This window comes from Neomonachus schauinslandi, chromosome 9, assembly GCF_002201575.2.
Source record: "Neomonachus schauinslandi chromosome 9, ASM220157v2, whole genome shotgun sequence".
Taxonomy (NCBI): Eukaryota; Metazoa; Chordata; class Mammalia; order Carnivora; family Phocidae; genus Neomonachus; species Neomonachus schauinslandi.
The window spans coordinates 141,620,233-141,636,158 of NC_058411.1; the positions used below are offsets into that span (position 1 = coordinate 141,620,233).

The 15,926-nt window shown below is 58.0% G+C and overlaps 1 protein-coding gene across 2 annotated transcripts in view; it reads right to left on the reverse strand.

Moving 5' to 3' along the window:
* Positions 1-100: 100 nt before the first annotated feature.
* The window catches only part of IL16 (interleukin 16), a 71,029-nt gene continuing 55,203 nt past the window's right edge, over positions 101-15,926 (reverse strand). The window contains exons 11-19 of one of the 2 annotated variants that reach the window (XM_021680597.1): positions 15,034-15,512; positions 11,368-11,521; positions 8,568-9,660; positions 6,895-7,063; positions 5,221-5,322; positions 2,703-2,961; positions 2,539-2,541; positions 2,346-2,468; positions 101-544 (exon numbers count right to left, since the gene is read on the reverse strand). In XM_021680597.1, coding sequence (XP_021536272.1) covers positions 351-544; positions 2,346-2,468; positions 2,539-2,541; positions 2,703-2,961; positions 5,221-5,322; positions 6,895-7,063; positions 8,568-9,660; positions 11,368-11,521; positions 15,034-15,512 — 2,576 coding nt within the window. In that variant the 3' untranslated portion in view covers positions 101-350. The remainder of the gene's footprint in view (positions 545-2,345; positions 2,469-2,538; positions 2,542-2,702; positions 2,962-5,220; positions 5,323-6,894; positions 7,064-8,567; positions 9,661-11,367; positions 11,522-15,033; positions 15,513-15,926) is intronic. The other variant, XM_021680598.1, reaches the window with a different exon arrangement.

Here is a 15,926-nt window from a genome sequence, read left to right on the forward strand (position 1 = left end):
AAGCGAACGCTGTCTGGGGTGTGAATCGTTACACCGTTAGAGGGCTTGGAAAATCCGCAAAGCAGGACATGGATTTCATACCAAACTATAACATACCTGTTTTATTTACAGCACCACAGTATAATCATAACGCTCTCTAGACATAGTCTGTATCGGCCATCCCGGTGTGACTCTCCCTTCCTTTGGGGACAACCCTCTTGCTGGGTGGCATCCCAGAAGGTCGGGACCAGGGCAGCGGCCACCAGGAAGCACATGTCTGCTTTTCCCCATCCGGGCGGGGATTAGCAGCGACCCTGAGAATTCGCGGCTGTGAGGAGCGAGGTGAACTGGCTTTGGCACGGTTACTTCGCCTAGGGGTCTCCGGCTGCTGTGGTCCCCTTGGCCTGCAGGCTTTTCCTCCTGATGACAATCGTGACAGGTCCATCAGGCAACGTCTTGATGATGTTCCAGGCTTCAAACCGCGTGAGGCCCTGCATGGCCGTGCCAGCCAAGTGTAAGATTTCATCTCCTGGCTCGACTGTCTCCCTCTGCTCCGAGGCTGCCCCTGAGGGGGGAGAAGAAGATAACGGGTTGCACAGATGACCAGGGAACAAGGAAGGTTACCTCCGACCCTCAGTGTCCGAGGAGCCAGGACAGCTCAGGAGGGAACAGGGTGCCCATCCCTCGGGAGCTTGGCGGTGGGTCTGAAACGAGGCATCTCCTCAGACGGTGACCTCGAGGTGGGCACGTCACGCTCCAGCTCTGTGGCCCTTGGGAAAGGTGTAGCCTATGTGTCCCCAGAGAAGGGAGGTTCTGGGCAGCCCCGAGCCCAGAGCCAGCTTGAGGAGACTTCATGGATCATAGAGGCCTCTGGGGAGCGGCTCCCCCTGAGCCTCTATGGACACCAGCCCCACACCCTGGTCCACATGTGGTCTCTCCCCTTCTAATGAGCTCCCTAGGCACTGGGTGGTGTGGGAAGGGGACTGGTGAACCTTCACGGTGTGCTGTCTCTGAACGGTCTGGAGGGGACCCCTGCGTGCATGTAAGAGGACATCGTGTATGGCTTTCATCTTTCATCTTTCAGAAGAGTGTTACTTTATTGTTTATATATTTTTTTTAAGATTTTATTTATTTATTTATATGACAGAGAGAGACAGCGAGAGCAGGAACACAAGCAGGGGGAGTGGGAGAGGGAGAAGCAGGCTTCCCGCCGAGCAGGGAGCCCGATGTGGGACTCGATCCCAGGACCCTGGGACCATGACCTGAGCCGAAGGCAGTCGCTTAACCAACTGAGCCACCCAGGCGCCCTATTGTTTATATTAAAAGAGGATTTCCCATCCGTTTGATATTCAGAAATAGTGACTAAAGGCCAATAGTAATGAGAATAAAAACCTGCTGAAGTATTTTGGGCCCTTGTGCCTATCAGGTGTCCTGCTAACACTGCGTGCAGGACAGTCGTCCCTTTGCACCTGCCAGGTGCCCAAGGACTCGGGTAGCCAGCCGAGCTTCAGAGCTGCTAGTCCACCTTCAAAAGTCAAAAACGTCTTTCCCAGAGTTAGGGTAAACATGGATTCCTGGGGACCGCCCCCCAGTGAGCCTCCGTGCACCTGGGTCCAAACGCACCCCACAGCTCTGTGTGCACAAGGAGCCCCCGCCCCGGGGGCCGTGGTCTCTCAGCAAGTGAGAGGCTGAGCTGGGGCCGGAACCCGGGTCCCTTGACTCCTGCCCGGTGCTGTCTGCCCACAGCTCCCCACTCTGCGGTGCTGGGGTCCAGCTTGAGGAGCAGCGAAGAGTCAATGGGAGCTGCAGGCCATTCACGATGTTCACGGGAATACCCGAGTGATGCCCACTTTCAGCTCATTCAGTTAAGCGTCTGCCTTCGGCTCAGGTCATGATCCCAGGGTCCTGGGATCGAGTCCCGCATCGGGCTCCCTGCTCCGCGGGGAGCCTGCTTCTCCCTCTGCCTCTGCCCCTCTCTCTCTCTCTCATGAATAAATAAATAAAATCTTTAAAAAAAAAAAAAGAAAAGAAATAGCGCATTGAGATTGGCTACTGCGGGTTTGGGGGCCCCCTTCTGTGCTGCACCTCAGGCCGTGCCTGCCCCGCCTCGCCTAGTCCCAGCCCTGCCCAGCTGAACCAAGCCCAGGGCTCAGTCACTTACGAGGACCCAGCGGGTGAGAAGGAGTCAGGAGGTGTCCCGAGCCGAGGAGAAAAGCTAGAAAAAGCAGAATCGAGTCCCTACGTGGCCGGCCTGCCTGCCTCCAGGAGGGCACGGGGTGGTGGGAACCCCAAGCTCGGGGGCACTTACTGGAATCTACAGAAACACAGAGCTGGAGAGAGCGCAAAGACGCAGACGCACACCACACCTTTGAAAATCCTGTTCACGGTGAGAGGCTTGTCCCCGAGCAGGGAGCCCTTCCCGCCTTCCAGGCTGAAGCCCAGCCCCGCAGAGGTCTTCTGCAGCGTCACCGTGTGCACCGTGGCCTCTGCTGGCGGGGAACACAGGGACATTGTCAGGGACACCCTCCTCCAGGAAGCACGCGAGCCGGGGAAGCCCACCTGCTGGACCAGCACCCATGCCCACACACATATAAACACGGACACGCGTCCCCAGCAGCCCGCCGGGCAGGCCACGCATGACTGAGCGGTCCCAGCAGCACCCACCCCACGTGGCCAAAGGCGACGTGGCCCACAGGGCCTCCCCCAAGCTCGGGGGCGCTTACTGGAATCTACAGAAACTTCGCTGGCCACAGAGGCTGAGGCCGAGGAATCCGTGGAGGAGTTCAGGTCGGGCGTGGCCTCCAGAGCCGGCTTCCGGGTGACAATCACGGCTTGCCTGGGGTCCCGAGCTTGGCGGAGGATGGCCAGGGCATCGTTGTGTGTGGCCCCTTTGAGGGACTTGCCGTTGATGGATAGAACCTCATTGCCCTTCTGAATAGTTCCCTCCTGGGAGGCCAGCCCGTTGGGGAACACTCTGTGGACCTGAACAAACCAAAGGAAGTCAAGACCCAGGAATCACCCGGCGTCAGATCCAGATTCTTGCTGGAGGACAATCCGGACCAGTTAGTCAAACCTAGCCACCCAGAGCGGAGATCGCCAGCAATAATGGCCAGACTGGTCCTCAGAACCCTTCCTAACACAATGCCCTAGCCACCCCTTGTGGTCTCCTTTCAGCAAAATATGTGGGATTTTTAAACATCTCATGTTTTTGCCTCTGCCTCTTTAATGAGGTCAAGTCTAACGTGCATAATTAAGAGGATTGCATGACAGCGTGCACTGGTGGTCACTGAGATGTGCTCCATCGTCATGGAAGCCAAGCTGTCTGTTTCTCTAAGTTATTTTGGTGTCCGGAAAATTCTGTGATGCCGTCGGATGTGGCGAGGATCCCCAGGCTCCGTACGAGACCCAAGCATGAGGCAGAAGCTCTGCTGGGCATCTGAGTCCCTCTGCTGCAGTCCCTCCATGTCCAGCCCCCGCCCCCCGCCGCCGCCCCGAGTCATGGGGAAGATGGGTTTAGACAAGCCAGTGAGTGCCCAGCATGGCCCTCGGTCATGGATGGGGCTCAACATTAGTTCTCTTGCAATGACTCAGGAAAGGAACCAAAGTGTTCACGCACGGAGGGAGAAAGAGGAAGTCTGGCACATATGCCTGGCCCATGTGCATTGCTTCCTCCTGGTGTTTGAGGGGCTGCCGTGTCTCGGGGTGGCTGGCCAAATGGGGTGGAGAGGAGTCACCACTCGGGGCAGACCCAAAGATCCCAAGTACTATTCTCACAGGCCAGTTCTCACTTCTCCTCCAATGGAAAGTCAACTACACAGTCAGGAGCCCCCTTGTAGTCTGCTGCTGCATGCTTAGGGACAGAAATAGGTCCTGGGTGGTTTTATGTGCTTTTTTTGTGGTAGAGAGCCTGCTTGCAGAGAAGGAAGTCCCTGCTCACACATGGGAGGCTCTGAACTGACCAATAGGAATGGGCCAGGTCACCCGCCGGGAGGTGTGGTGTGTTTCATGCTGGCTGATGAGGAGCTGGAGGGTATGTTTCCAGCTGGGCAAGGGGATGCGTGTGAGCCCGTATATAGAATACACTGCGACAACACAGCCATCGACGAGGACAGCGCACCCCGCTTTGGAGACAGGGAGCGGCCATGTCACAGCTCGGTCCATGAGGATGGGACGGCCAGAAACCATCGGGTCAGATAGACAGGGTGGGCAGACAGGTGGACTACTCCCAGTGCAGATCAGACGGTGTGGGCCGGAGTCATGGGGTCCACAGGAGGAGGTGCAGGTGATGGGGGGCAGCTGCCTCCCCACTCTCCCCCCAGGCTCCAGCAGATCCCCAGAGAACGGGGGCTGGACCACGCGATCCGAAGCCTCAGGGTGCGGCCTGCCTTGTGCTCTGTGAACCCTCGCGGGAACTGCTTCTTTTTCTTTCCAGCGTGGCCCTTGTGCCCCAACCGACCATCAGCAGCCTCTCCAGCATCCAAGCCAACCCCCCACCGAGGGTCCCAGCGGGCAAATCCAGGAAAGCAGCCTCCTTTACAGGACCCGCCTTCCCCAGGTGTCTTTCTATCCAGGTGAGGCCCCTCGGCATCCAGGTGAGCTGTGCTATGTTATCAGGGACACGTCTTCAGTCGGCTGTACGGCTTTCCATGAAGACCCCTGTGACCATAAACCATTCCTGTCTAAATGTTCAGTCGCGAACAGGTTACTGGTCTCTTTGTCCAAAACAAGAGACACTGAATAAAATTTGCTTCTAATTTTTGTTGTTGTTGATTTGAAATTCGTGTAACATACAATGAACCACTTTAAAGTGTACTCTTCAGTGACATTCGGTGGGTTTGAGTTTTTTAAAATGTCCCTCCACACAGAGTTTTTTTTTAAAATGTCCCTTTTAACCCCGGGAAATTCTGATCTAGCAGTCCTGATGTGAGGCTGAGACACCTGTAATTTTTTTTTAAGGTTCCACAAGTGATTCAGATTTCCTTTGGCATATTCAAGTTGTTTGGGGTCCACAGAGACCTTCCTTGTTCAGTGAAGGATCACGGTGAGGGTAGAATATGGAGTCATGTAGGTGACGTGACTATACTTCTTATAAAGGATGGGGTACCAACAGCTCCCCTTCAAAATCCTGCCCAGGGGCCTGGTGCCAGCCACTCGTCTGACCCCCAGAGAGGCCCTTCCAGGCAGGTGTTCCCTCTGCTGGGGCCATTGGCTCTCATGCACCCCCAGCACTGGGCCACTCACCGTGATCACTTTGTTCTCTAGGTCCGCTCCTCCTGCCAGGCTGAACCCAAGGCCAGCCCCTTCCTCCTTGTGCAAGACAGTGACGTGGATGCTGTCTAATTGCTGTGGAAGGAAACACATATATTAAAAACATGCGCCACGCCAGCCTGAACAATCTAAGGAGCAACGTCAGGCTGACTCGATCTCCAAGCCCAGCGTGGCCACATGCCAAGTTCTATCCCTTCCTCATCCCTGTTCCGTCATCCAGACCAAGAGCGCTGTATTTTCTGGAGTCGCAGGTAGTTTAGGAGAGAAAAGGCATGTGTAAAGTAACAGGTGCTGCTCTTTTCCCCTCCTGGCCACCCCGCCGGCATCCACACTGGTTCGGACAGGGCTGGGTGCCACTAAGTCAGCTGGAAACCCAGCCCGTTGGGGAACATGGCTCTGCCATGTTCTGCAGAGAACCAGGGAGCCCATCTCCTGTGCTGAAGAACCTGGTGCAGAAGAACCCAGTGCTACCCAACGGTTCCCTTTCAACAAAGAGAGAAGCAGATGCCCAGGTATCAGTTCAGGTTTTATCATCTTTAGAATATAATAATTGTAGCAGTCGCCACGCAGACCAAATAAAATACACGTGAGGTCCACGTGGCTCTCGGGCCACCAATTTGTACCTGGTGCTAGGGAATAACCTTACATCAAAGAATTCCCTTGCTCGGACCCCACGAGAGCTCCTGGCGTGCAGCTGACTCTGTGGTCCCTTGGCTGGGAGTCCCCAAGACCCAGGGGCATGAGGGGACCACTCCACCTCTACCCCAGCATTGGCCCAAATCTCCCCACTTTGACCCAAGTATCGGGTTACCTGCTCTTGCCCAGCAGAAAAACAAATGGCCTCCCGGTGACACCCTAGACAAAACAGCTCTTTGTTTTTGACACAACACTTTTGACCCTGTTATTCCGTGTGGAATGAAGAGCTGGGGGATGATGGTCCCAGGGTCCGGGTGATGAGTGAATCGCAGCCCAGAGCGTCTTGTGTGGCTCAGGCTGAGCCAACACCTTTGACCTTGGGAATTTCAGCTATGATGCCTCCTTAATGCTTTCACCCCAGTCTGGATGATTCCGGTGCAAAAAGCCATTGCAGATCCGGGACGACCCAGGAGGGGCAAGCCCTTGAGCTAGTGCTCATTTGAGCTGAGCTGACCTCAGCTCCGCCTGGCCACTTCCTCTCCTCACATCTTTGGCGTGTGCTCGGGAGCATATGGGAAGTGGGACTTTCACAATGACTTGAGTGAAACGGGGCGGGGGGGCGGCTTGCAAGCCCTGGGATCGATCACTTCTCCCTGTGCAGGGGAGGTCTCCGCGGTGAGAGCTGGTAACCCATGGCTGCTCATAACAGCACGCTCCCGTGAAGCAAGCGTCTCCCTGGACACGCACGCCTGGCCAGCAGCCCGTGGGATGGAGACGTGGCACAGAACTTAGAGAAAGAAAACTCTTGAGCCCTACCTTTCTCACCTACAAAATGGTTGAAAAGATGCAATAAGCCAATGATTAAAAGCACTCAATAAGCTACAAAGCTTCCTTCGAGTGGCGGGTCTTACTGTGATCCAGTGACGCAATGTCCCTCTCCCATGGGCAGGACCCCGGGGGCCGCTTCTGCATCCTGTCTGGCCACTGTAAGTGCTTACAAAGGAAGCCTACCTTTAATGTTGCTTCATCTAGAACCTTCACTTCCTCAATGAGATTCTTTAATTCCTCGGAGCTCAGCAGGGAGATGACCGATTGACCAGACTGAGGGGAGCTGTGGTCCCAGCTGTCAGCTTCCGTGGGCTCCCCGAGCCCCTCTGTGTACTCTCTCAGCTCTGAAAGGCTTTCATAGAGAAACAGCACACGGTACGAATCAGAATATTAGTAAGAGCTCACGATCATTGTGTAATCACTCTGTTCCAGGCATGGGGCTGGGCACCGACATGCATTCTGCAATATGATGTAACAAATCTGAGTAGATGCCAGCATCCCTCCACCGAAGCCATCAGGACATTGAGGCTTACGGAGGGTGAACCCTTGTCTGTGCTCACACGGCTGTGAAATGCCCAGATCCGAGATTCACAATCACAGATCATGGTGTGTCGGACTCCCGGTCAGGGTTTCCAAATGTCAGCACCTCACCCCAGAGTACAGCGGATGCTTTGGACAGTTGGCCCCAACACCGCAGTCGGATCATGGCCATGGCACCTCGCACACACTCACCTCTGCGCTCCTTCACGCCTGCCCTCAGTACCTGCATATCCCCCCCATTATTAGCACCTAATAACCACAAATAGTGCCCATGCACCCAGCAACTGGCCTTCCTTTTCCTTTGGAACGTATTTTGATACCTGTAGCCAGCTTTTTTTCAGCTACGCCTCATACTTTGCAGGAAACTGTGGTTTCAATGAGAAGACATTTTTCCTCCCTCTGATGGGCAGACATTTACTACCAGCAGGTGAAGAGATCCCGCGGCAGAGTACATTCTGATGGTGAACCTCCCAGTTCCAACCGGAGAAGAGCTTCTCAGCCAGAGAGAGCCAGCTCCTGGGAAACCTCAACTTTATGGGGCATCTCCACATCTGACCGGCTCCCGGGAGCTACCCATGGGTCGGTCTGGCTCTTGAGACCCTGCTCTAGATGTATGTTCCAGGCTCAATCCTGTTCCCTCCCAGGCTGTCTGCTGGGGCTGGAACATGAAACATCAGGGTCAATGGGTCTCAAACCTTTCTCAGCAGTCTAAGAATAAGAAGTAAAGCTGGTAAATGCAGAGTTGTTCTAATTCAAGGCAGGATCTCATCCCACAGTGGGAGCCCCGGGGAACTGGAGCTCCCCTCACCCAGTTTTTTGGAGCAGGTCCTGCGCACCTCCTAATCTCAGCGGAAGGGCAAACTGAGCGTAAGGAGCCCGCTCGTGGCCAGGGAGTCAGCGCCAGAGCTAGGACTGGGTCCCAGACATCCTGACGCCCAGTCCAGGGGCCGGAAGCCACGTACAGAGTATGTGTGGATTCCTTCAGGGGGTGAGGAGGGGAGAGGGTCATCCTCTGCCGGCTCCAGTCTGAACTTCCTGAACAGGAGCGGGACACATCTGATGTGCATTCGCTTTCCAAACCTCCATGGGCCACGCACTAGGGACCATCAGCGCCTCCCCACCCCAGACCAGGGGTTGTGAAACTCCTCCTTCATACGGAGGGTGTAATGCACACGCCCACGCCCAGGAAAGAACAGGTAGAACAATCCCTTAGGGTACCCGAGACATTGTTTTAAATAAAGTTATGCACGGTTATGAAAGAAAGACGAGAAAGAACAGGAAAACAGGAAGCTGGAGGAGATCCTGGGCACACTCACTTGAGTGAGAAGCCTGTGTCCGAGGCAGGAGCTTCCGCAGAACTGTTCACAGCTGGGGCATCCCCGGCCAACGATGGGGGAGAACCCCCTTCCTTGGGGCTGCAGGGAGTCTGGCCCCAGGAGACGGAAGACGGAAGGCACAGCAGGGACTTCATGACCGCCGACGACACTTGGCTGCTGATGGAGTAGAGCTTGCTGGTCTTCTCATCCAGCGGCTTCGTCTCCCAGGACTGGGTCCTGGACAGGGGGAAGCTCCGCGCCCGCTGACCCAGCATCTTGACAACAGGGCCTCGGGGCTCCTCAGTCCGTGAGGACAACAGCCTCGAGAGAGGGTCGGGGTCAGGGAGGGGGCTTTTCTGGCTGGACTGCTGTCCTGGCAGAGGCGACCCCGACACACCCGGCTCACCGGTCTCGGAGGAGGTGGGCGAGCCCCGCGGCAGGTGCTCTTCCTCCGGTGGTTGCGGCTGGACGGTGGGGGCGGCCCCTCGGCCCGAGGGGCCAGCGACCTGTCCTCCCGCTTGTTCTCCAGGAGTCTGTGCTGCTTCCCCCCAGGAGGCCTGCAGGCTCAGTCTCTGCGCTCCTCTGCTGGGCAGCTGTGCGGAGCCGAAGGTCTCAAAGGAGCTGATCCTCTGTTGGATGGAGGAGGAGAAGGTCCGAGTGGGTGGCCCTGGGCGCTCCTGGGGCACGGAGATCGGCTGGGCCGGGGAGGCCGCGTCAGGCAGCCGCCTCGGCTCCAGGGCACGCGTCCTCAAACTTTTCAAGCTTTGGCGAAACCAGGCTGGCTTGGGGGCCACGGGGGGACCCTTCTTCACGGTGCCACTGTCCACCGACTTGTGAGCTTTGGGAGCACCGCCCGTGGCATCCGGCTTGGGCGGCGTCCCGTCTGGGGGGCCCCGCACCCCGTCTTCTTCACCCAGACTGACGCTGGGTGGCAGAGGCAGGTGGCCGTGGTTCTCGCTCATGATGGGGCTAAACAGGTTTTTGATGCAGTCAGAAATTCTAACCCAGGGGTCTTCGGTGGTGATATCAAGGCTATAGTCCATCCGAGCCTGCCTCTTAAGGAGTGGGTGTTTGGCTGGGGATGTTTGAATCCCTGGGGAGCAGAAACAAGGCCCAAGCTGAGCGTTACGCCCCTGTCCTGGTTTCAGAGCTAGATAGCAAGGAGCGTTCTGGGGCGGAGACCAGCCCGTGTGCTGGGCCCTGGTTGGGGGGGCAGCTACCCCCCACCCCCACCCCCGGCACCATTCTCTGCACCACAGAACCAAGACTTAGCTTCTCTGCATTTTAGAGCTGGAAGGGTCTGCAGAGAATATGTGGGCCAATCTCTGGTATTTCACAACTGAGAAATCCAACATCCACATGGGTAAGGGATCACCTGTTGGCACAGCGAGGGCGAGACCCCACAGAGCGTCCTTTCCACCGCACTAAAGCAAACTGCTCATAAGTCATTGCAAATTTAAAAGCCAAAGTAATTTTCGTACCTTTTAAAACTTGTAAGCCAAAGGTCCCAGATTGGTGGCCATTTTTGCTTTCAACCACCCATCTCATTAAAAAGCACTGTCAAAGTGCATGCCTTCAGACGGGGCGCACCCCAGCTCACCTCGGTTCTTAACCCCCTCTCGCTGCTCAGCCTCTTACATATCTGTGCATCCCCTCTAGAAAGGTGGGGAGACTCTCTTACCCAGAGACAGAGCGAGGCCGGCCCCCGAGCCCCACGCAGTAAAGACGCCAAGTGGACGTGGACCCTCCCGTGGGCACCCCCCCCCCCCCCCCCGCCGGTCTGATCTTGCCCTGGTGAAGAGTATGCTGCTCTGGATTTGTGCTCTGGGGGATGCTTGATACCCGGAAGCAGCCCAGCGTGAGGAGGACTGACCCCTGCTGTCCCCCGTCTCTGTGCGGGGCCTCCAGGGAAGCAAACCGTGAGAGCGTTAAGCCTCCAAGGTATTGGAGATGCTCTGCCTAATCCGGAAGAGCTGCGTGGTTATTATGCATTCCGGGGCTTTGCCGGGGGGCCCCAGGCCTCTCAGCCCGGTTCTACATTTATCCGTTGCTCTGTTGCAAGGGGCTGTCCTAAAGCTCCGTAGTCAGACGTCCTGCCAGCAAGCCCTTGGCACACGGGGGTGAGGCACTCTTGCGAGCAGAGCACCAGGCTATTCTCTGCTGTGTTCCTCAATTGGGGTGACTAAGGGAAGGGAGAGTGGAGGAGGGGAGCCCACCACTGTGGAGCACCTGCTCAGGGCGAGATGGGTCAGATGTTTCCACTCACAACACCCCCCCCCAACCCTCCGGGAGCCACACATGCACTTTTCATGGAGCGTTTCTCCAACAGGCATATGGTGGGTAGCCACTGCTGCTGGGGAGCTCCTTCATGGCCCGACCTGGTTTGCCTCTCTCTCTGTCCCTCTGTCCCTCCTTCCCTCCAGCACGTGGCACAGAGGCTCAGGAAGCCAGCATTCGCCAGCCTCACGGACACAGCGCCTGCCCGCGAACGCGATGCTGCATCCTCAGCCTGGGACACGCTGGACGCCGCGTGCTGGAGTGCCGCCCCCCTCCGTCCTCCCGCCGACTGCCCAGACCGAGCCCCTCCACGGCATCGCCAGTCCGACCACGGGGTCCCCAGCCTTCATACAGTCCTGCCGCTCGGGCACCTCGGGGCTCCTGCCTGCTCACCAACCTGCACAGCCCTCGTCGGGCACAGCCCTCCGTCCTCAGCGCAATCCCACATCCTTACCTCGTTCCTGGACCTTAACCCAGAAGGTCCTTCCTTCCTGCCTTCGGGAAGCCCGAGCTGAAAGCCTACCTGGGCTGCCTCCTCTCCTCCGGGGCTCAGCCTCCGAGCAGGGTGGCGTCGGCGGGCCCACCGCAGGCCCCGGGGAACAGGTAAGGGCTCGGGGGGCTCTCCCTGCTGTGTCTTCCTGCAGCAGCGGTGACGGTGGCAGCTGCTCTCCGGCTTCCTGTGGTGTAAACAGGAAGCGAGGCCACGTGAAAAGGGTGGCCTCCAGCCGTGAGAGGCCAGGCGCACGCGGGCTGGCACTGGAGAGCCCGCGCCCAGCTGGTCCCATGACGGGCTCCCCGGCGGCTCTGCACACGGGGGCCCCTTCCTCCCCGGCGCTGCCCCCGCGGCTTCCAGGGAGCCCGCGTCCTGTACACACCTCCTCCTTGCCGAGCGTCAAGGCCCTGGGTCCCGTGTGACAGGGACACAAAGCTTGGGGTGTGGAGGGCGGCTGCCTCCAGGTGAAGCCCTGCCCCGGGGAGGAGGAGAGCCGGCACCTGGCCTTCGCAAACCTAAGGTGAGAACGCTTGGAGGTGAGTGCGGGCCAGTCCCTTCCCGCACGGCTCTCCATCACAAGGATGCCAGGCCCTCGGGACCTGCACCTCGGCTGCCCTCTGCCGCACCTGCCGTGGCCTGGGCAGTCCCTGGCCACCGTGTTCTCCCCACGGAACCTGGATGCGGTCTCAGGCTCCGTCATGACACAGCCTTGGAAGGAGCCGGACCGGCCCCCAAGCGCCCGTCTCCTACTGGCCTGGAGTTTGCATCCGGCAGCACCAACGAGATGCCACCAGGGCTCCCGAGGAAGCAGAGGGGTGAACGAGGCTTCCTAGAGAGATGCTTTTTGTCTGGTTCTTGAGCAAAGAGTACGAATTTCCCAGGCAAAGAAGCAGAAAGGAGAGCTCCGGAGAGAGGGACACAGAGAGAGGGACAAGCATGACGCCGGCCCAGGCAAGAAGGAGAAGAGAAGTGTCATGCCAGGGACGCTTCCATGTTGGCCCATCTGCAGGAGCAACGCCTGGAGACGCTGTGGTGGCCTCCATGTTCTTTCATTCCACAGGCAGGTGGAATGACGGGCTGCCTGTCTCACAAGGCTGTAGGCTTCCTCCCCAGAGCAAGGAAAGAAGGCGGAATAAAAGCGTCACTTGGGACTAAAACAGAAATGGCAGACGTCCGTGGCCCGAGATGAACATCTTCGTTGGCAAAAAACATTCTCTGACAGAGAGCTACAGAAGCTAGAAATGTGTTCACAGAGCCTTGTCCCCCACCCCCAAGGTCCCCGTTGGAGACCTGAGCTTGGGGAGAGCCTTTGGAAATACAGGGAGACCACGCAATTCAGGAACCACTGGGCTCCTTGAACTAGTCCTTTGAAGAAGCAAGGCTTGGCCATGGCATTCGGAGCTTGAAATACTAGGCCAGTGGCGTCTGAGACCCTCATCACGCAGGAAAAATGACACGTGGCTGGAATTCAGCTTTGCTCATTTGGGAGCTCCGTAGGGTGACATTTGTCTACACCCGTGAATCGCTGACACTCTTAGAGGCTGACACTCCGGTACCAACCACAGTAGTCAAAGCCACTTTGCCTCTTGGAACAGACACGAATGTGTTTTGTTGTTTCGTTAATGAACTGATATTATACCTCCTTTGTGGGAGGGTGGTTTTTTTTTTTCTTAATTAGCCCCCGAAATAAATCCAAGTTTACTCAAATTTCTCTGAAAGCTACTTTGAGCTGCTTCCCCAGCACAGTGCTCCGTGAGTGAGGGAGAGAGGGGAAAGGAGAAAAGACAGACGTGCGGGCTTACAGGGCAGTCAGGGTTTCCAGCCCAAGTGATGGTCTGAGCTGATTTCCTCGAAGGGAGAGAACGGTCTTTTGTTGAAAGAAATATCCTGAGGGTCATTTTGGTTGTTCAAGTGATGTCCCTGGGAGTCACAGGATGGGAAAGATTTGGGGGTTGTCCCAGAGAGGAAAGGCTGCAGGGGGGCTGGGAGAGAAGGAGGACAAGAGGGAGGGACGGGGCCAAGGAGAGACACATCCAGTGAGAAATCCCCAGAAATGGTCGAGGAGCCTTGAGGAGTGGGGTCCAGCCTTGCTTCCTGGTTTCATCCTTTCTCTGGGACCCCCAATCCCAGGAGAAGTAGGTCTTGCAGCTTGTGCTGCTGAGAGGGGCCCGCTGGCCACCTGGGACCGGGTGGAGGGACAGAGAAGGGGCCGCGGGGGAGGCCAGACATCGGACCCCAGCCCAGGGAAGGCTGCTCGGAGAAAGTGCCCACGTCCAAGCCCCCCGCCACCGGCCCTTCCTGCAGAAACCCCGCTTCTCCCTCCAGCCAGCTGCCCGTCTATGGCCCAGCCTAGCCAGGGATCCCCAGGGCATCACCGGGAAGCCCTGCGGCCAGCAGACCTCCCCTGGCAAAGCCCCTCCTCCTTTCCTGAGTGTCTAGGAGCAAAGCAAAAAGCCTGGCTTCTCCGCCTGCCTGTTCCTCGCTTGCCCTTCCGGACCCACAGGGGAAGGCCACATTGGCTTAAAGCAGGAGGCGGGGGAGGGGACCCACAGCGACAAGCTCATCAGGCCAGCAGCTAAGCAGCCACATCCGCGCTCTGGGCAGGACCCGCTTCCTTGTCACCAGCTGCCTCCCCTCCCTCCATTTCCCCCTCCCACTCACCGCCTTCCTCCCCCCACCTCCCCACCCCACCACTCTGGCCTTCTTCCCCTCCTGCTTGGTCAAGCCCAACGCGCCAGGCCACTGGGGGGAGGTCCCGAGGGCCCCACTGCCACCCACGTGGCCACGGCAGCTGCTGGGTTCCGGGCTGAGAAAGGCGGTGGAGCCTGGCGGTCAAGCCACTGGTGGAGGGATCTGGAGCTCGGGGACCCTTTGTGACCAGCCCCTCGCCCCCAGGGGAGGAGGCGGGGTAGGGCCGAACTGGGGCAGCGGCCACGTGGCGCTCCACACAGGGTCTGGGCATAAAGATGCCCAAGCTGCAGCCGCTGCCTGGCTGTCGGTGGGCCTTCCTCTAAGGGGGTGGCATGGGCGGCAGGGGAAGGAAGCCGAGGTCTTTCATGGGTGTGCTGGAAGACTAATCACAGCCACGATGATCGGCTTAGGTGGTTCTACGAAATGAGCAGGGAGCCTCCAAACAGCCCCAGCGAGCATGAGGGGAAACTGAGGCTCAGAGAAGTTGAGATTGCCTCCAAGCTCCACCTAGAAGGAAGTGGGAGTTGGGCAAGAGGAGTTGGGAAAGACACGGAAGCCAAGGTCTCACCATCCCATGGACTAAGTCACTTCCGAAAGCGGGTAACCAGCCCCTCGAGGAAGCCCCCCTGCCCGCCCCTTGCGGAATGGCCTTCCGGGAGCTCTGCTGGGGCTCCATCAGGGCCAGCCTGAAGACTGACCCCCGTGAAAGCAGCCGAAAACCCCAGTGTATTTTAGAAGGGAGCCCAGAAGCCACACAGCAGGAATGGGGCTTCAGTTTGGGACCCGCCAAGCTTCCAGTCTTGGCACGGTCGGCTCTAAGCTTGAGCTGAGCCTCTTCCCTCTGAAGGAGCAGGAGACCCCTTCCTTCCCCACGGCTAAGGCTCCTGCTCGTGCTCAAGAACAACTGTGCACACGATAAAAAACAAACAAACAAACAACAACAGAAGCACGATTCCTGGCTCTGGAGCTCAGGAGAACATTGAGCCTGTCAGACACCTGTCTTACCTGGCCCCACGTGGGTGAGGTGTGCCCAGAAGGGCATAGGGGGTCCTCTCTCTCTTCCAGACTCTTCTGAGGGTCACTGTCACTTTTAAAGTATTTTCTGGGCGGAGGCTTGGGCTTGGAGGTTGTGGGCTTTCTCACCAAAATCTCGAAGGATTTCTTCAGCTTCAGGGGCGGGTGGCTGTCCCGCGTCCCAGGGAGGGGTGGGCTCTCCTGGGGCGGCCCGGAAGGAGCCGTGGGAAGTGTCCCCTGCTCCTGCCCCAGGGACAGGCTGGGGCTGTGGGTGGGGACTTCCAGGTCAGAAGACTGCTGCCTGCAGCCGCTACCGGGACTCCCCCCGGGGGACGCGGACATGTAGCTGCTGTCGCTGCTGGAGCGGATCATGACCTTCTGAGCCCTGCGATGCGGGGGTGCTGAGTTCTTCTCTCTCTCCTTCTCCAAGGTGGGCCGCCCATGCCAGCTACTCTCCAACCTTTTGACACCTGTCATGGAAGCACAGGGGGCCCCCCCACAGCTGAGCTTGGAGGGCACACACACCCTTGGCCACCGTGCTCCCCACGGCTCGCGGCTGCACGCTGCACCCCAGGCTGTCTGCTTCTCATCTGAGGTCCCTTGGGATTTGGAGCCTGGCAGTCTTGGGTTTGTCCCGGGCGAGCTGTACGACTTCCGCTTGGGAAAATCACTCAGCCTTTCTGAGTCTCCATGTGATGGAGACGCGGATGCTTCCCCAACTTGCTCATCAATGAAGGGCTTGCTGTCCCACCCGTGGGGAGCACTGGTGGTAGGTGCCTCCCCAGGGACTGCCTACGGGGAGCTGCCTCACGCATGGGGGCTGATGGAGATGAGGGGCTTGTAAAGGAGGGGCCATTCCTGCCAACCAGACTGCTTAGCTGCCC